The following is a 26545-nucleotide window of genomic DNA, read 5'->3' as shown; positions in this document are numbered from 1 at the left end:
TTTTTTCTGCCTTTAACCTAAGGGCTTAAGAGCATCTGTAGGAAGACATGAACATTAACTCTTAGTTCTGACTGGATAGCTGTCTTCAGACTCTTCCAGTCCCAGAACATCAGTCAACATGGGACTTAAAGACAATTGCCATTTCAGAGCTACTTTAAGAAACAGGGACAGGGTAAGGCTTGAGACTGCCACACTGTGCACAGGGTAAGCTTGAGACTGCCACACTGTGCACAGGCACCTACAGAAGAGGGAAGGTAAATCAGCTCAACCCATTGCAACTAACAGACAGCTAAGGCTAATGCAATATTTCAGTTGGTCTTGTGACAGAGAAGGAACACAATGCCAAACCATTCTAGGCACCATAACCCTGAGAAGGCATGGGTTATGCTGGTATTTGTGATGGGAAAATATGAATTTAATTAAATTTATAACAATTCAGACCCAAGCAACTGTGCCTAATGTCATGCTCAAGACACCGTACCTATTGGAGAAGCCATTAGTTCTGAGCAGTGCCCATGTGCCTCCTTTTTCTGGGTTTTCTGGTGTTCTCCAGTCCTTTCACCTTGTTACGTTTGGGCTGTCATTCTTGAAAATGGTTTTTACATCTTTCACATTAAAGAATGGGTCATAAGTATGTGGAGCTGAAGCTGGGTAGGTATGGTGTTAGGTAGGAGGGAAGCAAGGAATGGCTGTGACTTAGTAATTGCCCCTTGGGGTTAGATTTCTCCCCAGGTCAGATGCTAAGGCATCAGGGATCGATCTTAAACTCCCATTGGCTGGCTCTGCTTTCTTCTGTTTTGCTTTGCTTAATAAACGAGTTAAAGTGGTGTCTCTCCAGCGAATTCCTTCCAACAGAGTCAAGGAATACTCTCAGCCCACTAGCATCCTGATGCACAAGGACCCTGATGGTTAAGTACAAACAGCTTATACCCCTTCTGTCTAACATCTTCTGTCTAAAGTGCTACCTACCTACCTATTCTCTCCCTTTCTCTCTCTCTCTCTCTCTCTCTCTCTCTCTCTGTCTGTCTCTCTCTCTCTCTTTGTGTGTTCTTTAGGACCCAACTCCCCAGGATAAGCTAGCAGTTTAATCTACTGCTAGTATTCAGGCTGCTGCTCACTGATTATCTGCTCACCCTTAGTGAGACCCTGTCTCCAAAACAGAAACAGAAAGGGCTGGGGTACAACTCAGTGTCAGGGATTTTGCTTAGCATGCACCAAGCTCTGGGTTCAGTCTTCATTTACAATAAATCAATAGCTAATAAAATGCCATATCTCAGGGACTGCACCCTAGGCTTAGTCTCATCATAGGGCATAGGGTGGGATATAAGATCAATAACCTGAAATATCCTTGATGAAGGGATGCCCCACCCAAAGTACTGTGACTCAGGAAAACTAAGGGACACCTTTTACCTCATCTCCTCACACATCCCATCTTGCTCTCTCAGATGGGGACTCAACCAGTCAGACTCACCCCTTGGTTACAGCATGTGTGTAGTGTGTGTATATACACACTGCACATAACGTATATATATATATGTATGTGTGAATGTGTATACTAGATATGTGTGTGTGCGTGGGGGGGAGGGAGAGAGAGAGGGAGAGAAAGAGAAAGAGGGAGGGAGGGAGTCAACCCCTTAAAACCCAAGTTAAAAAAAAAAATCTTGATCTTCCTTGATAACATACCTTGGCCAAAACTCTACTTGGCTGATGAGACTTCTGACTTGAGAATGGGGGTTTAACTCCATTCTCCAGTTGGATCTCCCCATGTTCCAAACTCATGGCGTTAAGTTGGATCCTAATTCAGATGATATAATTCCATGGATGAGTCTTGCTTTACTAACCATATACTAAGCAATAACTCAAAATTCAGTGGGAATAAAACTGAAGTACAACCTGGCATTATAAAAAGGACAGTAAGGCCATTTGGAAAAGGTTCATGGTAGTCCTTCGCTACTAAGCTCCCACTCCCTGCAGTTTTATTTGTTTCTGTTTGGGAAGGAATATCACTCAAAGTGGGAACAGGTGCTCTGGGCAAGTTAGAGACTAAATTTAGGTGCTTCCTGGAAAGGCCTGGTTCGCTGGGACTACAGTGCTGAGTGACTCTGATATCCAGATCCACAGGTTCCTGGGTTCCTAGGTTACTTCTAGCTAGCTCTCCAGCAAAAAAAGAAAAGACTAAAAAATTCTCTGGGTCCATCGTACCTTTACTGGACCCAACAGTGAGTGTCCCAGCCATGAGAGCTATGCATTCTCTTCACACCTGGCCCTCCAGAACATGACCAGTTCTTCAGGGCAGAGTAACCTTTTCTATCCTTAGCTATAGTAGAAGGCAGAATATCCCTTTCTAAGCTGTAATGACATGGGCTATAAATACAAATTTTGACTATGTATTTTTTTTCTTCCTTACTTTTTAACTGCTTATACTAAGATAGTTTCCTGTTCAGGATCTGTTATTCTACCCAAAGCTTGTTGGAATGTTATATTTTGTTATTCACAGACTCATGATATTAAAGATGGAAAAGATACAAAAGAGGCTTAAAAAATTAAGGTAACAGGAAACATAGGAGCATACTGTACAAAGACTTAGAGCTGCCAGTTACTGAGTTGTCTGAACGCTGTACAAGAGTTCTATGTACTATTTCTGCAATATCTACATAAAATGGAGATTATTAAAATTAGATTGTCATCCTTTTGTTCGAAATCTAACAGACATATGTGAACATCTATCTGCATGTTCACAGTTATTCCTAATACCCAAATTCTTTTTCTTAAAGATTTATTTATAATATGTAACTATACTGTAGCTATCTTCAGACACACCAGAAGAGGGCATCAGATCTCATTACAGATGGTTGTGAGCCACCTGGGATTTGAAATCAGGACCTCTGGAAGAATAGTCAGTGCTCTTAACTGCTGAACCATCTCTCCAGCCCAATACCCAAACTCTTATCCATTGATGTTACAAACTGGGGCATCCAACACAGAATATGCTTACAGTAGTATCTGCCTATTTTACTGTTCCATCTGGTAAGCTTGGGTAATTGTATACACTTATGAAATAGTCATAATTGATTTCCATTCCCTCATCCCAAACACCTCATCCCTAAGCAACCACTTATCTGTCATAAGAGTTTTGCTGTTTAAATAAATTTTACTTTTATTTGGAAAAAAAGTAAGTCTTTGATATAGTAGTTTTAGGAATAATTCTTATCTCCTCATAATACATTTATGAGTAATAAAGTCTCTAACTAAATCTAAAAATGACCTTTTTTTTGTAGGCCCACAAAAAATAATTGTAAATTCTAAGGGAGTTTTAAGGAAATGCTCAAACAAGAATATCAAGAAATAGCCACTATTTGCTGTATTTGAAAATTAAAGTCAGTTGCTAAAGATAGTTTCATTAGTAAGGAGAAGTCAAGTCCTAAGTATAAGCAAAACTAAAGAAAAAGCTTTTGGGAATGTGTAGCTGTTTAACAATTACAAAGAACTTGTAGCGGGGCATGTAATCTCAACACTTGTGTGAGTTTGGGGCTAGCCTGGACTACATTTGCAAAATCTTGACTCTAAACAATGGACAGGGGACATAAAGCTCAGTGGTAGACTGCATGCCTAACATCTAACCTGGGTACACCACAGTGTCACAAAGGAAGATTAGTTCCGGTTTAGAAAAAGAGATTACATAATCTTCCCCTTAGAGGAGGTCTGGCATTTTATTCATTTTTTTTAAAAAATCTATTTATTTTGATGAAGGGTCTCATAAACAGCTAACACTGGTCTTGAACTTGCAGTAATCCTCCTGCCTCTGCCTCCATAATGCTGGAATGATACGCAGGCAGTACCAAGCCCGGGACCCTTTCTTGAAAGCCACCCGGTATTGAGATTACATATTAACCTTCTTTAAGAAGGAAAGAAGTAAATGTCACATTGCAGCAGCAATTTCGTTCCTTTCTTTTCTAGATAACAGTCAGCAGCTGCTATCACATGGCCACTAAGACTGTGTGATCCCTATTCTAGCAAAGCACTGTACTCTGGACAGAAGCAAATGTCCTGTTCCCTCACAGCAGGGCGATCATTTTACTATTAACATGCTGCTCACTGGTTGCTACAGTCTGCTCCCTTCAACTTCTGTATCATTAGCTGCTCCAAAATAACCTAAACCTTCATTATGGAGTTTTACACACTTTCAGGTGTATATAAAAATAAGTGTTTGACAGTAGGACAACAGACCAGTAAACAAAATACAAATAAAAGTTTATTGTACAAAATTAAGGCTCCGTATTTCATAGTTCACCAAAACTAAAAAAAAAAAAAATTAGGTGACTCTTTTCCCTAAACTTCACCTTCACTTCCAACCATTTAAAATGACTTGACCGAATGTGATCAAAACAAACTATAAATAATACCAAGTCCTTCAAAACTGGCATCCTACATGTTATTTCTTGGCATAGGTAATCTTCATGGCGTGGGACGGTGTGATCTTAAACCCTTGCAGAGCATCTCTGGCAGCTCCAGCCTGCCCATCATTTTCAAATTCTACAAATGCAATGTCATGTCTCCCTGGTACCAAGCGAACTTCCTTGAAACCAGGGAACCTAGAAAAAACAAAAACAATAAATATAGGTAAATGTATACATAAATTTGTTGAAGAACTTCCCCCTACTGGTCTAGGAAAAATAATCACATCCAACCAAGAATGCCAAGTAGGATAGAGGAACTTGACATAAAAGTTTAACATGAAGGGACTCCAAGAGTCCATGCTAATTCCACAAATTACACTTCTGTCATTATGTCAGAGGTTTGTTTCCTGTTTTATCCATTAGAATAACTCCAAAAGTGGACATCTAGCTCTTTAGATTGTAAGCCTGAGACTGGCTTCAATCCATGATTCATCCCAGACTTAATCAATGACCCTGGAGAGAATGACTGCTGCGGAGTGACAAATTAATTCAATGGGTAACAAGTGCTATCTGTCCTCTTAGGCTCCTGCGAACACATCTGTTTAGTTTAAAACAACAACTACTTACTGGTTGAACAACATGGATAACATCATCTCATTTGTCTCCTCTGGTAAGTTATTAAGGAACAGGATATAGTTTGGAGGGTAATCAGGGACCTATGAAACAAAAGAAAAAGTTAACCTGTGAATATAAACTGCACTGCAAGGTATTTGGTTGTAAGAAACATGAAAACCTCATCTGTGAGAGCTCTGTTGCAGCTCACAAGGGCCTGGGAAACCTTAACACACAGAAAGAAAGCTGAGAACAACAGCACAGAGACACAGCTAGCAACCCAACAACAGGGGAGACCAACACTGAAGTCAGGACACTCCAACTCTGCAAGGTTACGATTCTGGGAAAACAGTATTTAGAGATGAAACACCTGTAGGTCGGTCATGACTGGAGAATTCTGGCACCTGAAATACAGAATTGAAAAACTAGAAAAGGCAGCAACATCAGCCTCCTCAGCTGGTCACTCTACTTAGCTCACACCCCAGTGTGTGACTCCTGGGCATCACTCTCACTATCAGAACACAAGAAAACCTACAAGTAAAGCATTACTACTGAGAAGCACAACCTGCTGACATTTACTCTCTGTGCGAATGTGTTTGAGGTAGTGAGTTCATGTGTACACATGCACATAGTAAATGGTATGTGTTGCATCTTCTTAACTAAAACAAGCAGAATACTAGATATTAAGTCATGTTCTTGGTACCCCATCCTGAGACTTCAGGGAGTATATAAAGGATTTATATATAAGAAGACACTGGCTACTTGCTAGTATCATGGACAGATAAAATCAAGTATAGAAAGCAATTAATAAACAACTTAAGACAGAGAATCAAGTGCTGGTATTTGTGAACTGACTACAAGTTCTGAAAGAGTTCAAAGAATAGAAAGAAAGATGGGAAGAAAATGCAAAGCACCAGGTATAGTGATAATATCTGTAATCCCAGCACTCAGGAAGTTGAGAGTTTTCAGAGTATCATCAAGACTCTCTCAGTGGGGCTGAGGGGTGCTGGGCAGCTCAGTAATACAGCACTTGTCTAGCCTAGGCCAGGCCCAGGTTCAATCTCCAGCATAAAGGAGGAAAAAAGAAGCACGTAACTCTAATATTATAACTTCCTCAGAGATACAGAGGTGTGGGCCATGGCAGACTCTATAATTTAGACTATACTCAAAGGAGAAAATGTAAAAACTGAGGCTGAACTGGGGAAGAGGAAGCAAGGCTAATCGCAAGCACTGCTGCCCAGTGAATCTGGGAAAGAGAGGGCAGTGCATCAGCCTGGATGGAAACAGGCTCACCAGTCCTCTGACCATTTGTCTGAAGCCCTGACATGTGCCTCTGATCACCCCTCACACTTTCTGCCTTGTCACCAACTCATGGGAAACAAGCAGTCAGGCCAGGTTTTGTTTTCTTGTCTTAGGGAAACTTACATGTTTTGAAGAGTGAGTTTCTTAAAATGACAGGCAATTATGTCTTGCAAATGGAATTACTAGTTATTGAAGCCACACATACCATTTTACATTGCAATAATTTTTATGACCTTAAGATAAGCACTCCATGAAGGAAAACATTACCTGAGGATTCGGTGCTGCATTTCCTTGGGTATTAGCTGAATTTGGTGTTCCCTACAAAAAAGGTATTGAGATTAAGAAATGGCTAAATTTCCATCCTGCTAAAAAAGCAACTGCTATTTATAACATAAACACAACATAAAACATAAAAGTAACTGTGAAAGATCTCTTATCCCACTTAAGAGCCTACGTCTTAACTATTTAGTTTGTCAGTTATTCCTGAAATGTCTATCCCTCAACTCTATAGACCACACCATAAACTTAACATTTGAGTTTCTTTTTGAGACACAGTCTTACGATGCAGCTCAGATGTCCTGGAATTCACTACATAGACCAGGCTATCTGCTCCTACCTCCTGAGAACTGAGATTAAAGGTGCGCGTCACCACATGCTGCTTTAATGCTTAAACTTTCAATGAAGCAGAAACCACATGTGCTGCGAGGCTGAACCAGGAGGGCTATAAGCTCTAGGCTAGAAGAATTGAGACTTTAGCTCAAAAAAATAAAATTAAAGGAAGAGTCTTGCTTTTTGAAAACAACTATATATAAGCATTACAAAGTCACACTGATTTAAGTAATTTTTAATCCAAAAGTAACTACTTTTTTATAATTTCATTTTTATTACAGATTTCAAATGTGTCTTTAATTGTTCAAAGAAGCTCTGAGTAGGACACTCATGATAAAGAGATTATGTATGATTTATAGGCAGATTTTAAGAAAAATGCCAATAGGTATGTCCTATAGAAAGATGTCATAAAACAGTATGCAAATCAGAATAAAACTGTTTATTGCAAATCTCAGATATTCTAAATTATTGCTTAAGTATAAACACTATATAAGTTTAATTATCCCAGCCTCTTAAAACTTCCTTTTTAAACAGATACATGTACAATAAATACAATCCCCAAAGACCATGCCTCATGTGTGTGTGCTTGTGCACATACACACACACACACACACACACACACACACACACACACACACACACACGCACGCACACACGCACACATACACACATCTGCGAGTGCACTGCTGTCTCACCTGACCAGGCTTCTTGTTTGCAGCTGCTGCCGCCTGTTCCATGGTTTTAGCTTTCTTCTTTTCCTTTTTCTTTTCCTTGTCAGCGAAAGTACCACGCATTTTAGATATTATATCAGAATCTGTTTTTGCGTATTGAATTCTCTGTTTTAATTATAGGAAAACAATTTATTTCACTTTGTTGAAGGCTGTTTAAACTAGTTTGTTAACCTTTTAAATCCCAGTACATAAATACACTGCAAACCAATTTTAAACATATCTCTAAGGAAATTGTTGCAATAAATCAGTAGAGTAAGTTGTGGCCTACGGTTCACAATAGGCAAAGTATACCCAATTGTCTTTATTTTTATTTATTTATTTTTTTTGTTTTTCGAGACAGGGTTTCTCTGTTTAGCCCTGGTTGTCCTGGAACTCACTCTGTAGACCAGGCTGGCCTCGAACTCAGAAATCCACCTGCCTCTGCCTCCCAAGTGCTGGGATTAAAGGCGTGCGTCATCACCGCCTGGCTCCAACTGTCTTTATTTAAAGGACAATCAAGGTTGGCCTGGGTGGCTCTGATCTATAACCTAAGCACTCAAGAGGCCAAATCAAGAATATCACACATCAAAGGCCAGGCTGGTCTACAGAGCAATTTTAAGGCCAGTCTGAAAAGCTCTTAGAATTTATTTCAAAATAAATGGTAAGGAGATACAGCTGAATAAGAGAGTAAAGGCCTATCATGTATAAAGCCCCAAGTTCAATTCCTGCCACTATCACAAAAACAACCAAGCAAACGTAACTAGACTTGATTTCATGTGGTAAGAACAAGGCCAAAGAAGCTATATCACTACTCCTGCCTTAATAACTACAAAAGCTTATTGATGAGCACAAAAAGATCAATATGTGTCAATCAGCTGTGGAATGTATCATGGTATTTGTTACTTCCAGTGACTAAAATCCTGAGGTCTATAAATGATTTTCCTTTGAATCGATCATTTTCAAAAAAATGAATTCAGTAACTTAAATGGTAAAGTGGCTTGAGAAGAAATAGAGAGAGATGGGCTGTTATAACTGGGGTTGGTCTTTCTATACCAGACAGAGCTAGTGAGCACTCAAACACATTGGCCTACACTAATGCTTTATCAAGTATATTTCACAACCCAACAGCTGAGTGAGTATCTAAGCGTGCAGATTCTGAAACAGTAGGTGTAGGTAAGGCTTCAGAACCTATGCTTTTAGCAAGCACAAAGGGAATTATGACCAGCTTTGAGGAATGGGCCTTAGATAGAGTAATAAATGTGCCACATAGCTAAATTTACCACGATGAAATGGCTGAATATTTCTGCCAATAAACTGTAGTTACCTAGGGTATAGCTGTCTGCAAGCTGTAATTTCAATTCAACCAAACACATCTCTGGAGCTCAACATTTTTCTGATGACATCAAATCACAATAATCCTATAAAGTACTCCAATTCCAATACTACCGATCTTGGTCTGAAGAGAAGGCAAAGCATTTTCATATAGTGTGAATAAAAGGCAAGGATCTCTTAAAACCAAAAGGGATTCTTTCTTTCCCCTCGTTCAGCTAGGGAAGAATACACCAGGGGAAGAAGAGGAAAGCACGCACCCCCCAGAACCCCAGGCTAGACCTGGTCTTCTACCGCAGCAGACTCCGCACAGCTCTGCTAACCTTCCCTTCATTCTAACAGACGAGACCACTCAGAAGAATTCAGTTCTCTTAGGTCTTCAACCTTGTCCCTGACCTGAACAGATCTCGGGTACCAGACTTGTTTGACTTTATAACACAGTCACCAGCCAGGCAGTGGTGGCGCGTGCCTTTAATCCCAGCACTTAGGAGGCAGAGGCAGGTGGATTTCTGAGTTCGAGGCCAGCCTAGTCTACAGAGTGAGTTCCAGGACAGCCAGGGCTACACAGAGAAACCTTGTCTGGAAACAAAAACAAAAACAAAAACAAGACAAACAAACCACAGGCACCTAAGAAAGTACCTGAGCTTGCCAACAGCTCTTAGCAGGCTGTACTGTGGAGCAGCTGTCCAGGGACAACTGGTACTATCTAGAGACACTGCTAGCTCAGGTGCTTAAGCTTCTAGTGGGTAGAGGCCAGAGATTCTACTAAATAACTTGGTGAATAACAAAGATTCCCGAAGTGCCATTACTAAGAAACTCTGGTCTACAAGCCCATGAAAAATAAAATATAATTCATCCTTTAAAGAGAGCAAAGAACAAGATTTATATTTATCCCAAAGGCTCACGACAAAGGACTCAGGACAGTAGTTCTACTACACTGAGGTAATTTTGTTTTGAGTTAAAAAAATCAAAGCAAATTCTGCTCCCTTCTGATCTAATGTAATGTGAAAGCACCTAATACAAGTAAGGCAGCTCAAAGAATCTTATTCATCCTGTCCAGATGCTGGACCTTCCTCAAGGCAGACAGAGAACAGACCTCTAAAATACCTTTAAAGTAAAATTAGACCAATGGACATTTCCCATTCATTTTAAAAAGTGAGCTGGCAGGGTAAAGCTAGTGCCAAACACAGCAAACATTTCCTCCCTTCTTGTATCCAGTTAACCAGGCACATACCAACTTGCCATTTCAATCTGGCCAACTTGTCTAAAGTCTTATGCTCCAAGGACATGAGGTCTAGACTATGTAAATACCTCACCTTACTGACATCCAGGAAGAATGTGGTGCAGCACAAGGGCTCCAGACTGCTGCTGACAGCTCACACTATAGGGTTGGCTGGAGCACACCCACACTCATTCTCTTGTGTGTGCACTGCTTTTCCTGATTTTCTTACTAAGAGAAGAGCATGTGGCTAGTGAGGACTGCGATCTTACTACCTGACCGTATTAGAAAGTATGTTCCCTCCTAGCATAGGAAGTGTGGATACTTTGGTCCTTCTTAGAATGGGGATCAAAATACCCATGGTAGGAAATACAGAGACAAAGTTTGGGGCAGAAGCTGAAGGAAAGGCCATCCAGTGACTGTCCCACCTAGGAATCCATCCCATACAGTTACCAAACCCAGACACTATTGTGGATGCCAACAAGTGCTTACTGACAGGAGCCTGATATAGCCTGACTCCTGAGAGGCTCTGCCAGTGCCTAACTAATACAGAAGTGGAAGATCACTGCCATTCATTGGACTGAGCACAGGGTCCCCAATGAAGGAGCTAGAGAAAGGACCCAAGGAGCTGAAGAGGTTTGTAGTCCCATAGGAGGAACAACAATGTGAACCAACCAGTACCACTAGAACTCCCAGGGTCTAAACCACCAACCAAAGAGTTCACATAGAGGGACCCACGGCTCCAGCAGCATATGTAGCAGAGGATGGCCCCGTGGGACATCAATGAGAGGAGAGGCCCTTGGACGCATGAAGGCTTGATGCCCAGTGTAGGGGAATGCCAGGACAAGGAAGCAGGGCTGGGTGGGTCACTGAGCAGGGAGAGGGGGGATGGGATAAAGGGGTTTTTGGAGGGGATATGTAAATAAAAAAATCTAATAAAAACAAACAAAAAACCTGAGTAAGTTAACTTAAGAAAACTGAATTCTGTACACATGATTTCGTAGTGCATGCATACCATACCTTCAGCATGGAGCTCAATAAATATTTGAATGTGAAAAAAAATGATGATCCTAGATGTTTTAAGATTAGTGTCCAAGTGCTGATGCTGAATATACCCCAAATGAACAAGATTAGCCTCATACCCAGTCCTTCTCCATGACGTGCAGGAGCTAGACCAGAAGGCCACATCCAGATCATGACCTGTTTTAGTGGAGCCTATGAGTTATCAATTATTTTAACACAATTTTACAAGGTTAAAAACACATAAACGAAATAATAAGTATCAGAAACTTTATGTGTGTGAAAGCTTGAAGTATTTATCTAGTCCTTTGGAGTTTCTGCTGATCCCCAGCTTAAGCCAAATATTAAGTTTGTTCGTATTATAGTGGTGGTGGGTGTGAATAGAGGGACAGAATCTGCCAATGGCAGAACCAAAATGAAGATTCAGATCCTCTAAACCACAGGCCTTGGCTCTCCGAGACCTCGTTATATAATACCCCCCAAATTTCTCTAAACAAACAAACAAAACAAAAAAACAATAGCTTAGCATTAACTCTACACTTACAAAAAAATCTCTTGTATCATTCAACAATGATTAAAGCAGAAATAACAGGTTTAGCTCACCATTGGTTTACCATAAAATGGAAATCCTTGTAACTGTCTCAAAGCATTTGTGGATGAACCCAGTTCCTTAAATATAACAAAAGCCTGTCCCCTCATCTTCATGGTCTTTAAAGCCACAATATCTACCACATGTCCAAACTGAGAAAACAGGGCATACAGGGATCTCTTCAATTCTGTTCAAATAAGAAAGGAAACATTTGTGAAGAAAACAATGATTAAATTCTTCATAAAATAACAATATAACCATCTCTACCATTTATTTATTTATAGTGATTTAGCAAAAAACACCACACTAGTCCATTGGCTAACCAATTTAAATAGCTATTTGAAACTGCTTGTGAGGTAAATTTATTTTATTTTTTTTAAAGACAGGTGTGTGTGTGTGTGTGTTTGTGTACACACGCGCGCAAGAGTACACTGTAGCTGTCTTCAGACACACCATAAGAGGGCATCAGATCCCATTACAGATGGTTGTGAACCACCATGTAGCTGCTAGGAATTGAACCCAGGACATCTGGAATAGCAATCAGTGATCTTAACCACTCAGCCATCTCTCCATTCCCCCCACTTGTGAGTTAAAACAATTCAAAGCACTTCAATCCCTGCATATTCTTACATTAAAAAACCTTAATGGTTGTAAAAATGGGATAAACCATTGTTGAACACCAAGATGACTAGAGGAGACATTGAGACCATTCCTAAGACACAACAGAGTAATCACATTTTGGTTGTGAAAGTGTTTTTAAAAGAACATACCTTCTTTTTTAATTTTGTCATTCATGTTGTTGATATAAATCGTGTGATTTGGTCTGATATCCATGTTTAGGTAAAACCCTTCAAATAGCCTAAAAGCAATAATGATCTGTTATTAGCAAGGAGGGTTAGATCATGCAGGTGTACAGCATGGCCAAAACCAACAACTATTAATCATCTCTCCCTAGTTCCCACAGCCACCTCTTTTAGACAAATGGAAAATAGCTCTTAAGATCAAACCTTGGAAGGACAATACCAAGATTCTACAAATTGGTAGAATCTGTCAATACATAGGCAAATTTTGAATCATATTATTCAAGGTTATACTTTTTTTTTAGCCCCCACTTAAATGATACTGTCCTTTCATCTACATAATGATATAACTTTTGAAAGTATTAATTCTTTGAGAATGTCATTCATAGCATGTGTTTTGATCATATTCACCAGAAAACAGTTTTTCAGCAAAATGATGTGAACATTTTGTAAAATATCAGTAAACACACACCTAGTATTTAAAAAAAAAAAATCCCTGTAATAGAACAATACAAATTAAAACACAGTTCAAAGATGCACTCATGAATATATTTATTTAAACGTTCAGTATGTGTGTTTGTTTACCAGTGCCATCCTGTATGGTGGAGTTCAGAGAACAACCTTTCAGGGGATTTCACTTCTGTCTCTCTCCACTATGTGAGTCTCAAGAGCTGAACTCAAAGTGGTCAAGGTTGACAAAAAGCAAGATGGCTTGCGGAGCCATCTTGACAGCCCTCATATCTATTTATGTATCCAGGGTGTGTGTAGGTAGATAAGTAGATAGATAGACAGACAGACAGACAGACAGACAGACCGGTAGATAGGTGACTCAGAGGACAGTTTAGAACCACAGTTCAGAGCTCAGATTCTTGTACCAATAAGATACGGATTTAAGTTCTGTTTATGCTTTTACAACTTGCTTCTATGTGAAGCAAGTTCTTTAATTTGTCAGGTCCTCAGCTACAAATTATGGATGCTAACAGCACCTAAAAAATGGGGCCCATAAGAGACAGATATGTAGCAGTCTACGTCAGTAAGCATCTAAAGTTACTATTTATTATCGATAGCTAGTACTCGTTAAAGGGGACAGGTATCCTTAAGGTCACACAAAAGCTGTTCTGAACACCAGAGTGTTACTTACAGGAAGGGCCTGTACTATGTAGGAAACGGATAATAGGTAACGTTTATCAAAGGCTTGTCTCTCTAAATGAGAACCTGGAGAAGGGCTGGGGTCTCAGGAGAGGGACAAGAGCAAAGGCTCTGGCATTAGCTCCTGTGGGCTGAAATAGTGCAAGCGCACCTGAAACCCAAAAGGCTGTTGGGGAACGGGGGGGGGGGGGGGGGGGGGGAGGCCAGAGTGCACAGTGAACTGTACAACCTGCTCCCCCAAGCAAGCAACGGGCCATTCTTTCCCCCTGGGCTAATTCCTATGAGTCAGCTTGAGCCTCTTTACACACCGGCCCATCTACCCAACACTAGGGTCCTCGGACGTTAAAAACCCAACCATCCTGCAGAGAACAGGGTGACCCAGGCCTCAATCCGCCAACCCTAGGGCCGCCGTTCCTTCCTCCTACACGTCAGCGGAGCCGAGGACCGCGCAACAGAGGACACCTTCGTCCTCGCCGGCTCAGTTCCGATGGGGCGGATCCCGCCAAACACCGAGACCAGCCACAGCAAAGAAGAACCCGACAGACCCACCTGAAGCCGGCGCGGTCCGCGGGAAACCAAAGCCGGAAGAGCTTCCCGGAGCCGGAAGAGGGCGGCCACGCTCCTCAATCGAACTCAGATAAGTCGAAGAGCCGAGCACCGATTCAATCGAGGTCTCCTTGCCCCCGTTGCCTGCGGCAGAATCTTTCTGCGCATGCGCATTCCTGTGGACTGGGAAGTTTGTGGAAAAGGGGAAGAACTGGATGGGATCAAATTAGGAGCCAGGGGCTAAGCTGTGAAAGCAGAGAAGGGAAGGGTAAGGGTTCGTTTCCCTTACTACGATTTTGATGCTTCCCAACTGTATGATGTGATACAGTTTCACAAGAGCCTGTCTCCAGCGGCAAGTTAGTCTAGCCTTTCTATGGGTTCTGGCCAACTTGGTTTAACACCGTCTTCACTCCCTGAAGTCAATCTCTGGGAGTCTGAAAGAACACTCCTGCACTCTACAGATTATGTCTTAGATGCAGCCCAGTCTTCGACCCTAGAGCAAATAGAATTCGTGAGTCTCTGCTGGTACTTTCACCAGGCTTCAGGAGCAAACGAAAGAGCCTAAACTCACTTAGAAACAATTAACTCCCGCCCACTCTCCCACCCTCTCCTTTCCTCACAAAATGCCTGGATTTTTCTAGGCTAAAAATTGGAGCAGGGACTAAATTGGTTGATTTTATCAGCTTGAAGTTTCTAATTTTTGAAAGTCACGTGAAGTTGCAGGATGGGAATAATGTTTTGAGTGTAGTAATTTTATCTGCTTTGTTCACTGAAGTAATTAGGAGACTGACTTATACTTGATAACTCTGCATTGGATGTGTGAATTAAGTTTCGTGAAAGTTAGGCCATAAAAAAACAAATGTGATATCCAATGAAAATCCTGTAAATGTAGGAAATAGTGTTAAACAACCACAGAAAAGTGTTCTTTAATTACGTAGATATGGAAACCAGTCTGGTTTTTGTAAAAAGAATATGAGTATATTCTTAGCAAAGGAACATCAAGTAAATATAAAACTATTTCTAAGAAACAAGAAGGTCTGTGCAGTTGATTAACTGTGCTTGGTGGTAATGAGAGCGCTGGAATAAGCTGCAACCTGCCTATGTAATATACATTGACCTGGCTGAGAGTTCATAGCTATTTTCAGAAAGAAAATGGATAAACATGCAAGGACACTCCACTTGGGAAGAAAATAAAGAGATTTAAAGAAATCCCACACCTCTTCTATCAAAGCTAGAATCATGGCTATTACACCTCTTACACAGCTAGGAGGAAATTGTCCAGTGACAACTCAGTGCCAGTGGTTTCTGTACTCTGTTCCAGGCTCACCTGTAAAGGATAAGCACGTATCATATCCATGAGTAATCACTGCAAGCTTTCCTGAATGGGCATTGAACAGTTTCCTGAATGACTGGGAAACTAAAGACTGAAACAAGATCTGGTAAGGAATGAAGGGGAAGGGGCTTGACTGGTTGTTGCAGGATATTTGATCACACTGTGAACCCGGAGATTTGTGTTGTTTACTGAGAAAAGCTGTTTCTAGTTTGGTGTGGCTCAGTTTTAGCACACACCTTTAATCCCTCTGGCTGGAATACTGATAGTCCTGAATACACACCTTTAATCCCAAACAATGAAGGTAATGTTAGTTGGTAGAAGGAATCACCTGTTTGAAAGTGATGTCTAATTGAGTGGCAGACAAAATGATGAACCAGAAGGTTCATCATGCCCAGCTTTCATGAGAAGAAAGAGGAAAGGGAAGCCTTTAAAGAGGGTAGTGGGGGAGGGGGGAGGAAGGAGGAGGAGGAGGAGGGAAAGGAGAAGGAGGAAGAGGAAAAGGAAAAGTCAGTTTTACCAGGAGAGTTTTATAGAGACAGGTTGAAGAGAGAATAAGCTAGACACAGGTAAAGTTAGTATGAACCAGAGAATGAGAAGGAGCCTGAATATTAGAACTGATTGCTAGAGTTTGAGGTCAAGCAGAGCAATTCAGGAGAAGATAGATAGATAGATGGATGGATGCGTAGATACATAGAAGCCAGATTGAGGCAATAAGCCTCAGAGACAACAATTACAACAAGCAAATAAAACATTCTTTTATACCTGGTTCTTTGAGAAACCTTGTAATCACCTGAGTCTATATTTAAAGTGTTAGGGGGACAATAGTACCCAACCTGTGATCATATATGCATGTAGTGTAAAGAAAATTGGATGCATTATAAACAAATCTTCACAAACTCTGACCTCTTGCTGGTCAAACTAGAAATTAGATGTCAAAAACTCACATTTTAAAACTAATAGAAGAGAACATATGTTTCCCTGGAGTTCTGCTTGGTTTACACTCATATTTTGTTAGGCAACAAGATTTACTTTCCAGTGAAACAGGTTTTTTATCAAACTAAACCCAGAGGCAGCGTTAAAACCATCATATACAAGCTTCATGCATCTACTAACGATAAAATTTGCTTATTTTCAGGGCATCAGAAAAATTACTACGACCAGTTGGGAATAAAACTCTGTCAAGACACCTAAATTATAAAGATGGCGACTGCACTGTCTCTTAGTGGTTCTCAATACACATATATCTTCCGTACTTTATCTGCACATGTTTTATGTTTCTCATTAAATGTTTTCCAGTATCTTGCAGCAGTGACTTTGGGAAAGGAACATACTTAAAGGAAAAGGTACCATAAAACTATACTGGATATATTTTGTCTTATTTATGCTAGATAGGGCCAGAAAATGTATGGCAACTTGTTTGCATCTTTTTTTTCTCCATACAGGTGGTAATTACACTAAAAAGTTTATGTAGAATGAATTATTTTCACAACAAGCATTAAACAAGTCCAAGTATTACTATTGAGCATCAAATCAAGTTTACATTTCCTCAGCTGGTTGAAATTATGTCCAGTTGCATTTTACTAAAAAGTAACCCTTTCTTTCCATTCTGGAAGGAAATAAATTTGTACAATTAATTTCCTTTTATTGCATTCCAGTCTTACTTTTTAAATTCTTCATATGCACACTCTTATTTTTAGAGACAAATGAATACACAAATGAATGACAGGATGTCTCTTATGTGTAATGCCATGTGCATGCTACACTGCAGTGTCATTCACGTGTCTCAAAATGATACCCTCTCCCTGGATTGGGTGGGACCTTAGGTAGGCTATGGTAGTACATGCATTCCAAGTTTTTTATTTTGTTTTGTTTTGTTTTAAATTTGGAGATCTGAAAATCAGCCCATGAAAGACAAGGAGAGAATCAGGACATTCTGTGCATAGTATACTGTCGTCTGTCTGTCCGACAAAGAAACATCACACAGTTCCCTTGGAGACTGCCAGTCCAGCAGACCTAGGTAATGATCTAAATAATGTTTGGATACAAATTTTAAGTAGTGGTGCGTGCCTTTAATCCAAGCACTCTAGAAGTAGAGGCAGATGGAAATCCGGAAATTCAAGGTCAGTCTAGTCTGCGTAGCAACTTCCATGCCAGCCAGGCTAGAGTGAGCCCTTGTCGCAAATACAGAACAAAATCTGTAAGTATAGTTAGTCATGTTTCTCCTATAATTCACCACTGTAAATTATTTGGGGTTCTTAGGTCCTATAACTAGTTGAAGTCTAAGTTTGTTTTTTTTTTTTTTTAAAAAAAAACATTTTTAAATGTTGACTGATCCCAACTATCTAATTTCAAGCATGATGTTTTACTGATTTCATAGGCACAGTACAGATGTCCAAATCTATTGCTTCTCAAATGCTAACATGTACACAGTTTACTTGAGGTTTTGGTAAAAAAATATCTGATTGGGTGAGATGAGAATAGGACATGAGAAGTTCTGACAGTAAGCTGCTGGGTGATGCTGATGCTTCTGGTCCTGTACTACATTTTAGCAACTGAGATGAGAATTCTCATTTTAAAAATATACAATAGGTTATCACAGTATTGGGATAATATAATACATATATATTATAAAATGTAACTATATTTATAGTTAGCTATGAAGTGTCAGAGATAATGTGAAACACAGAATACTAGTGTCTTACCACGTAGCCTACTGTTATAACAAAAATACCTAAAATTAGGTAGTTTATAAAAATAGAAATTTATTTAGCTCACTATTCCAGAGGCAGGGAGTTCAAAGCATGACATGAGCATCTGATCAGCATCTGGTGAGGGCTTTCTTGCTACATCACATGTATGCCTGAGAGAGTTCCTGTTTAGCAAAGCCATTCCAAAAGATAACCCATTAAACCATTGTAGTGATTTGAATGAGAAAAGTCCCCATAGGCTCATTTGAGTATTTGAGTACTTCTTCCCCAGACGGTGGGATTGTCTGAGAAGAATTGGGTTGTGTGGTGATGTCAGGAGAAGCATGTCACTGAGGGTGGGCTTTGAGCATTCACAGACTTATATTGTAGAGAGAATCTCTTATGCAATGTATGGAAACATCACTGTCAATAAGGTGCTGTTGGCCTTTTAGTTTAGGCAGGAAATAAGGAGGGGGAAGTTTCAGTACAGAGTAGGAATTTCTGGGATAGCATCAGGTGCAGGAAGATTTGTCCCAAACTTTGAGAAAGACAGTCTCATGAAACTGAAGGAGAGGTAACTAGCCACGTGGTATGACTTAGACTAGTTTAAATGAGATGATTGAGTTATGAGCTAGTAAAACCAAGCCAAAGATATTAGCCTAGGCAGTTATTTATATAAGAAATCTTGGAGTTGTTATTTTAGGGAAAGCCAGCTGTTACACATGTCACTCTCAGTGCTCTCTTGTCTCTGTCTGTCTCTGTCTCTCTGTCCCTCTCCCTCTTCTCTCTGCTTCCTATGAGCATGTACAATTTAAGCTCTTTGCTATTACACCAGCACTATGCCTACTTTCCTGTTGCCATGCTCCACCATGATTGTCATGGACTCTAACCCTGTGAAACTATAAACCCCAAACAAACTTTTCTATAAGTTTACTTGGTCATGGTTTCTTATTGCAGCAATAGATAAGTAACTAAGATATCCATTAATTCATTAATGGATTAATCCAGGGCGCCCATGCCACAACCTATTCTCAAAAGCCCTAATTCTCAGTACTGCTGCACTGAGAACCAAGCTTCTACATGAGACTGGGGGTGACAAACCATATCAGCCACCTTCTTACATAAACATGTAACAGCTATCCATTTTAAACACTGTGCTTGTTACCTTGTTTCCTCTATTTAAATACCTTCCAAAGTAACTATTAACCAGAAGAAGTCTAGAGATTTCTGATCCACTTCAACAAGTGACTGTGGTCAAGAGTTCCTGGTATTTTCCAAATTACAGTGGTCATTAATGTGCAAAGAAAGATCTAATTCTTTTCTTATACTAGGCTCATAGAAGACATGTGCTATACTCTGCACTTGGAAAACTGGCATTGCTATGCACTTTCTTCAGATAAAAAGTGTAAGAATATGAAGATGAATATGAAGATGCAGTAGTAACAGTGCAGGATATGTGGAACACAGATGGCAAGGGAGAAGGCAGAAGCACGGTGAGCCAGTACAGAGTTTGCCAACTGCTCTGTTTTTTGTGTTTGTTGTCTTGGAAACATATCCCAAAATGGAACCTTTGTCTATCTTAGGCCTCTGAATAACTTTAATAATTGGAGATCATCTTCTCCCCTCTATCCTCCCTCACCAGTTCAGACTAACCATGTAACACATGCCAGATATAATTCATTGTCATTTGGGAGATATTTGTTAATGCAGTTGTAGCATAACTCATCATGATTTGCAATAGTAATATATGTAATAAATAACTGTTTAACAATATATATTTTATAACTCAAAGAAGTTTTCTACAAGATATTCTTATAATGGGGGCCATTCTCATCCAAACTACTACAGTGGGTTAATGGTTATCTTGAAGGTGCCTTAGCTATAACAGAAACTTTCTCTGGAATACATGATCTGCTTCACTGTGTGTTACCTTCTGCCATGTTGTGATGTTGTAAGAAACCCCTCACCAGTTTCTTATCAGATGCTCATGTCATATTCTGGATGCCTTGCCTCTGAAATTGAGAGCTGAATAAATTTTTATTCTTTATATTCTACTCAATTTTAGGTATTTTGTTATAGCAATGGGATATGTTGCTAGACACTAGTATTCTGCTTGATATTATTTAGTATTATTCTTGTATTTGATATTATTTGTGTATTGTTAGAGCTAACTATATATTCTTATAAGTATTGCACTGTTTTGAGTACACAACAAGTGAAATATATAGATCCAAGATAACTATGAATTTTGGAAGTTGAAATTAAAATAACTGATAACTATAAGAGCCATTTTTAGTGTTTTTATTGTGAAATTTAATATCCTATTTATTCAACACCTATATTTCCAGTTATGGTAGTGTTACAGCCTAGTGAATCTACTGAAAATTGAAATATTGAGTCAAAGATGAATTTAATGCATATAACCCACTGAACATAATAGATCAGATCAGCCTAACTTAAATGGACTTTAAACACCCTATAGAAAAGCAAGACAATAATGAAATGTCAATTATCTCATGTAACTTATTAAATACAATGGTAAGAAGCAGAATAGTTCTATAAATAATTGAAGCATTGTTGAAAAATGAACTAAATCCAAAACAGTATAAGTGAGGAACCATCAGCATAAGATGCTCTAATATAAAATATGTATTATATTATAATTATATTGTGTTATATTTTGGACAAAATTAGAAAAGAATCAGTGGTGTGTAATGGATTCTAAAGAAATAAATTACTACTATATCATTTTACTATTCTAATTTTAGACTGGTCAGAATCATCTTCCAACAAAGGATCCAGGGTGTGTAGAAAACATGTCAGGCGTGATTTAACATCTAGGGTGTGTAGAAAACATGTCAGGCAGGATTTAACCTCCAGAGACAGGCTGGATTGTGATCACAAAGGAGTTGTATGAGAACATTCTGAAGCCCCTACTTTGAATTGCAGATTGTGTTCAGACAAGACAACCCTGAAAATTATTTCTGTCTGGGGAATCCATAACAATTATGGAAATGAGGCTGATAGTTCCAATTCTATTTTGTTTCAGGTGAATGTGAGGGTAGTTTAACTGTTTAAAATGTCTCTAATATTCTCTGCCAGAAATATCATCACATGGGTTAATGAGTTTATTAAAACTGATGGCCACAAACAAGAACTGGCCTTGTATCTTACTGAGATTAGACAGCCTTCCCTTAGTCCTGGTAGGGTTGGGTTTTTTTTTTTTGGCTCTAATATGAAGCTACTTTCTAACTTTTAATGTTACCAAACTACTTCAGCTTCCAAAAGATATTAGAATAACGTATAATACATTTTGTCATCTCAATAGAGGACTCTGAATAAGAGTGGTCAGCTTGGAAAGCCTGAAAGGAATTAGTTCTAAGTTATTTCTTTGTGACTGAAATTGTAAATGACAGACTCTATTATGAGTGGCTATGACTGGAAGAGCTCATTCCTCCCTTCCTTTAGGATAGGGTATCCCAGAAGTCCTTGTGTCTTTTTAAGCTTTCAGTGTTTTACCATATTACAGCGTTGAGACTCTTCTTTTTGTCTTGGTTTTATTGAGGATGGAGCCCAAACCCTCACCTCATGCTGGACAAGTGTTTCTCTTACACAGCATCTGCAGCCCAGGACATCCCTGGTTTTAGTGAGCACCTACAGAATAGTAAATCAGACATTAGCTGCTGGAGATGAGCAAGAAGAACAGACAAAATACCTGCGTACACAGAACTGAGCCATGGGATGTCAGACCAACACGTAGATGTTTGTGAGCGTTGGCTAACTACTATGGAGATGTTCCAACAGCTAATGCTGTATTACTAACTACCCCCAAACCTAGTGGTCTGACACAGCATCTGCTGGATTATCTCCAGTGGACCCGTGGGTCAGAAGTTCAGTCATAGAGTGACAGGGCTGGAGTTTGGATTATTGTGGATAGACTGAAGGTACAGATGCAAAGCACAGTGGAGTAATCAGGTCTGGAGAACATCTGGAAGACCTTTATGCCATAGGGCACTGCTAAGTGACAAGCAAGTGAGCTCATAACAATTGGCTAGAGAGATAAGAAAACCAGTGCAGAGCCCAAAGGACCTCTACTTACACCCCCAAGAGAAAAAGTCAAGGCTAATATCATATGCGTGCATGTTTAACAATTAACTTTTCAATGGTAGGAGAGAAAAAAAAATTCTGATTTGTACAGTTTTTCCGTGATATTCTCCTCATGGTCAGTTGACTTCAAATTACCATGAAAATTTAAATATTAGCTTTCTCAAGCTGGTACAAGCCAGTTCTTGCATGCTTCTAAAAGCCATATTTATTAGTGAATGATTAATTAAATTGTTTTCTATAGGGCTTGGTATCTTTATTTATTAAATGAATGGCTATTCTTAATGGTCTCTCATTCTAGGCTCTATCTTGCTCTTGTATATCACAATGTAACATAAATACTAATAAATAGCAAATCTTTTCTTCTGTCCTAATACTCATGGGGCCCTTGAACAGGGTATGTGAGGCTTAGAAGTTAAAGAATCAAATTGTAAGTATAGGTGCTACCATTACTGCTCATTGACAGCACACGCCTGGCTTATCACCCCATATCCATAATCCGTAAAGGAGAAAGCTGGGGAAAGCCCTTCACTTTCTCTGTAATTGTGACTACTGAGGTCTTTGGCAACAATACATTGTCTTACTTTTATTTTAAACATTACCTTTTCATGTAATGTTTATCCTATTCATCAGCCAAACAATTATATTGGTTAATCATTCTGAAAGCTAATTTTGGGTGATCGCTTACTGTGTACATCAAAGCTCATTTCATTTTAGCAACTATGTCTTTTTCTAGACCAAATAGTAACAATGGTAAAAATAAAATCTCATCTTTTCCACTTCTCAGAAGTGAAAGCTTATACAAGATGTCTAATCCAAAGCTTCCCTGTGTGCAATGCAAGCACTTTATCATCCTCAGCTTCCTCTTTAGCTTCTATCTTATATGCTAGAACATGGACAGCATTGGAGGCTTGATTTTCTTTTTATTGTAAGAGAAGTCAAAGAATCAATTCCAATTTTGACTAGTTCTTATAAGGAAATTGACCCTTATAAAGGAGGTGTTTATGACCTATCAATGAAACAAAGATGATATAGGTTTTATGACAAAAAAGAGAAAGTGCAATGAAATAGGAAATTGTTTTTTGAACAGTGACACTTGGCTTTCTTCCATTGAATGAGTCAATTTACTGGCCATTACTCTAAAGGTCAACTGGACTATCTGACTTAAACAGGTTGACTGTTCACTAAATAGGATCATTTTTATTTCTTTGTGGACAATGTGAGTGTTGACTGGGCCTGACAATGATGAAGCATCGATTGGGGAGGGGCACGTGGGCTCCTCCCTACTGAACTATTGGATATTGATACATTCTGGAGAGGGGCAGACTTTATCTTCAGTTGTGTATCCACTGGTGAGCCGCCAAGCTCCAGAGAATAAGTTCAAACCTATAGTAACATATATGACCCTAATTAAACTCAGTGGGTCACTAAAAACAAACAAAAACAGAACAGAACACATGAAGGTGAGAAAAGGACTTGTAGGGATGAAGGAGCCTTGGCAAGGCTGAAAGATACGAGAAGATGGGGGAAATAGTAACCAGAATTCATTAAACATAGATGCAATTGTCAAAGAACAAATTTAATTAAAATTTAAAATCCTCAAGTTCATTAAATATAAGTATCTTAACATCTATAGAAGTTTTTAAAATCATTTTGATGTGTCTTTCTAAATTATATCATGTTTATCTTACCTAATTATAATTCTAGTGAACATCCAACTTTATATCTTGATTATTTTTCTTTTATCTTCCACTACCTTACAGCCTGCTAAAGACTACAGAAATGCTTTTGGCTTTATCACCTTTACTTTTTACTCTGGAGAGTGGGTTCATGAAGGGGTTATTGACATCTCCCCTTGCTGGCAGTAATCAATACTCAGCATTTGAAGAAACAGAGGTTCACAAGATGGTGGCAAAAAAGCTGCTGTCCGTAGCTGAGAACTTAGTTGTAGAAGTGGAGACCAAATTGATTCAAATGCATCCCGAGAGCTGAGTTAAGACCCAGAAGCACACATCTCAGGGGATCCGCAGACATTCTGTGTTAAGAGCTGATTGAAAAAACATCCAGACTTTATTCTAGCTTCCTTACTGTGGCTGCCATAAAACACTCTTACCAAAAGCAAATTAGGGGAGAAAGTGCTTATGTCTGCTCAGCTTGGACAGTCTGCTTAGAAGGTACAGTTCTTATTATGTTTAGGTATGGGCCTTGAATTTCTGATCTCTCTAATACGTTTAACATGAAAGGGTGTTGTATTTTGTCAAATGCTTTTTCTGCATCTAAGGAGATGATCATGTGATTTTTTTTCTTTGATGGTGGATTGCATTAATGGATTTTTATATATTAAACCATTCCCTGGGATGAAGCCTACTTGATCGTGGTGGATGATGGTTTTAATGTGTTCTTGGATTCAGTTTGCAAGAATTTTATTGAATATTTTTTCATCAATATTCATAAGCAAGATTGGTCTGAAGTTCTTTTTTGGTTGGGTCCTTGTATAGTTTAGGTATCAGAGTAATTGTGGCTTCATAGAACGAATTAGGTAGTGTTTCTTCTGTTTATGTTTTGTGGAATAGTTTGAGGAAAATTGGTATCAGGTCTTCTTTGAAGGTCTAGTAGAATTCTGCACTAAATCCATCTGGCCCTGGGTTGTTTTTGGTTGGGAGGTTTTTAATGACTTCTTTATTTCCTTGTGTGATTTGGGCCTGTTTAGATAGTTTACCTGCCCTACAGACTGAGAAAAAATCTTCACTAACCCCACATCCAATAGAGGACTAATATCCAAAATATATAAAGAACTCAAGAAGTTAATCACAAAAAAAAAAAAACCAACCCAATCAAAAAATGAGGTATAGAACTAAACTGAGAATTCACAACTGAAGAATCTTGAATGGCTGAGAAGCACCTAAAGAAATGTTCAAAGTCCTTACTGTCAGAGAAATGCAAATCAAAATGACCCTGAGATTCCACCTTACACCAATCAGAATGGCTAAGATCAAAACCTCAGGTGACAACACATGTTGGAGAGGATGTGGAGAAAGAAGAACACTCTTCCATTGCTGGTGAGATTGCAAGCTGGTACAACCACTCTGGAAATCAGTCTGGGGGTTCCTCAGAAAATTGGAAATAGATCTATCTGAAGACTCAGCTATACCACTCTTGGGAATATACCCAAAAGATGCCCCACCATGCCAAAGGGGCACATGTCCCACTATGTTCATAGAAGCCTTATTTGTGATAGCCAGAAGCTGGAAACAACCTAGATGTCGCACAACAGAAGAACGGATACAGAAACTATGGTTCATTTACACAATAGAATACTACTCAGCTATTAAGAATGAGGACATCCTAAGTTTTGCAGGCAAATGGATGGAACTAGAAAATATCATCCTGAGTGATGTAACTCAGACCCAAAAGAAAGTGCATTGTATGTGGTATCTAATAAGTGGATATTAGAAAGGAAAAAAAAGTACAGAATACCCAAGATACAGTCCACAGAACTCAAAAAGGTTAACAAGCTGAAGTGCCCATGTGAGGATGCCTCAGATGCACTTGGGAGAGAGAAGAAAGCAATCACAAGTGGTGGGGGGAGGAAGGGACCTGGGAAGAAAGTGAACAGGAAGGGTAGAGTTGGGGGGAAGAGGGGAACCTGATCTGGTATTGGATAAGGGAAAAGGACTGAAGCCATGAGGACCAGTAGAAAGAATGGAAACAGGCAACCTCAGGAAATAGGAGGTTAGAGGACCCTCTAGCATGCATCAGAGACCTGGGAGGTAAGAGACTCTCAGGACTCAAAGGGAAGGACATTAGATGGAATGCCCGACAGTAGGAGAGGGAACTTATATAGAGCCCACCTCCAGCAGGAAAACAGGGCATCAAGTGAGGGATGGTGTTGCCATCCCACAGTCACGAGCAGCCACACACACAAACCCATAAATATATGCACATGACAATGAAGAACACAGCCTGAAGCAGCTCCTCAAATCCCTCAAAGACAAAGTTACTTCATTTTTTTCTTATACCTTCTTGCTCTTCTGCTCTCATTCATAAGGTCATAGTGGCTGAGATGGTTCCTGGAATTTCAGCCATATTCCAGACCACAGGAAAGAGAAATGCACTGCACTAAACTACCACCTCTCAAT

At 39.5% G+C, this 26545-nt stretch overlaps 1 protein-coding gene and 2 long non-coding RNA genes across 4 annotated transcripts in view; 1 reads left to right on the top strand and 2 right to left on the bottom strand.

The window, feature by feature from the left end:
• Positions 1–4234: 4234 nt before the first annotated feature.
• Positions 4235–14395, bottom strand: Snrpb2 (small nuclear ribonucleoprotein polypeptide B2). The gene is made up of 7 exons (XM_031372084.1): positions 14286–14395; positions 12558–12646; positions 11802–11974; positions 7616–7756; positions 6579–6629; positions 5025–5113; positions 4235–4592 (listed from the first exon to the last, which is right to left on the bottom strand). The coding sequence occupies exons 2-7, from the start codon at positions 12619–12621 to the stop codon at positions 4433–4435; spliced, it is 678 nt and encodes a 225-aa protein (XP_031227944.1). The 5' UTR covers positions 12622–12646; positions 14286–14395; the 3' UTR covers positions 4235–4432.
• Positions 14396–14448: 53 nt separating this feature from the next.
• On the top strand, positions 14449–20324 carry LOC116091045. 2 transcript variants are annotated; one of them, XR_004118915.1, is made up of 5 exons: positions 14449–14550; positions 15604–15721; positions 16751–16958; positions 17504–17632; positions 19699–20324. It is a non-coding gene; the product is annotated as an uncharacterized LOC116091045 (long non-coding RNA). The 2 variants fall into 2 exon arrangements; XR_004118914.1 differs by having other exon boundaries at positions 19634–20324.
• Positions 15321–26545, bottom strand: part of LOC116091046 — a 16031-nt gene continuing 4806 nt past the window's right edge. The window contains exon 3 of the long non-coding RNA XR_004118916.1: positions 15321–16040. This is a non-coding gene — a long non-coding RNA (uncharacterized LOC116091046). The remainder of the gene's footprint in view (positions 16041–26545) is intronic.

This window comes from Mastomys coucha, unplaced genomic scaffold, assembly GCF_008632895.1.
Source record: "Mastomys coucha isolate ucsf_1 unplaced genomic scaffold, UCSF_Mcou_1 pScaffold15, whole genome shotgun sequence".
NCBI classification, from domain to species: domain Eukaryota; kingdom Metazoa; phylum Chordata; class Mammalia; order Rodentia; family Muridae; genus Mastomys; species Mastomys coucha.
The sequence above is the reverse complement of the archived record's forward strand: the minus strand, read 5'-3'. Positions and strand labels throughout refer to the sequence as shown.

Excerpts from the sequence above, each read along its gene's own strand:
- Snrpb2 (XM_031372084.1), bottom strand. The coding sequence starts at position 12,621 with ATGGATATCAGACCAAATCACACGATTTATATCAACAACATGAATGAC. Across the intron at positions 7,757-11,801 it reads CATTTTATGGTAAACCAATG|AGAATTCAATACGCAAAAAC; the intron begins GTGAGCTAAACC and ends TAATTAAAACAG. Across the intron at positions 5,114-6,578 it reads ATGCAGCACCGAATCCTCAG|GTCCCTGATTACCCTCCAAA; the intron begins GTAATGTTTTCC and ends TTTGTTTCATAG.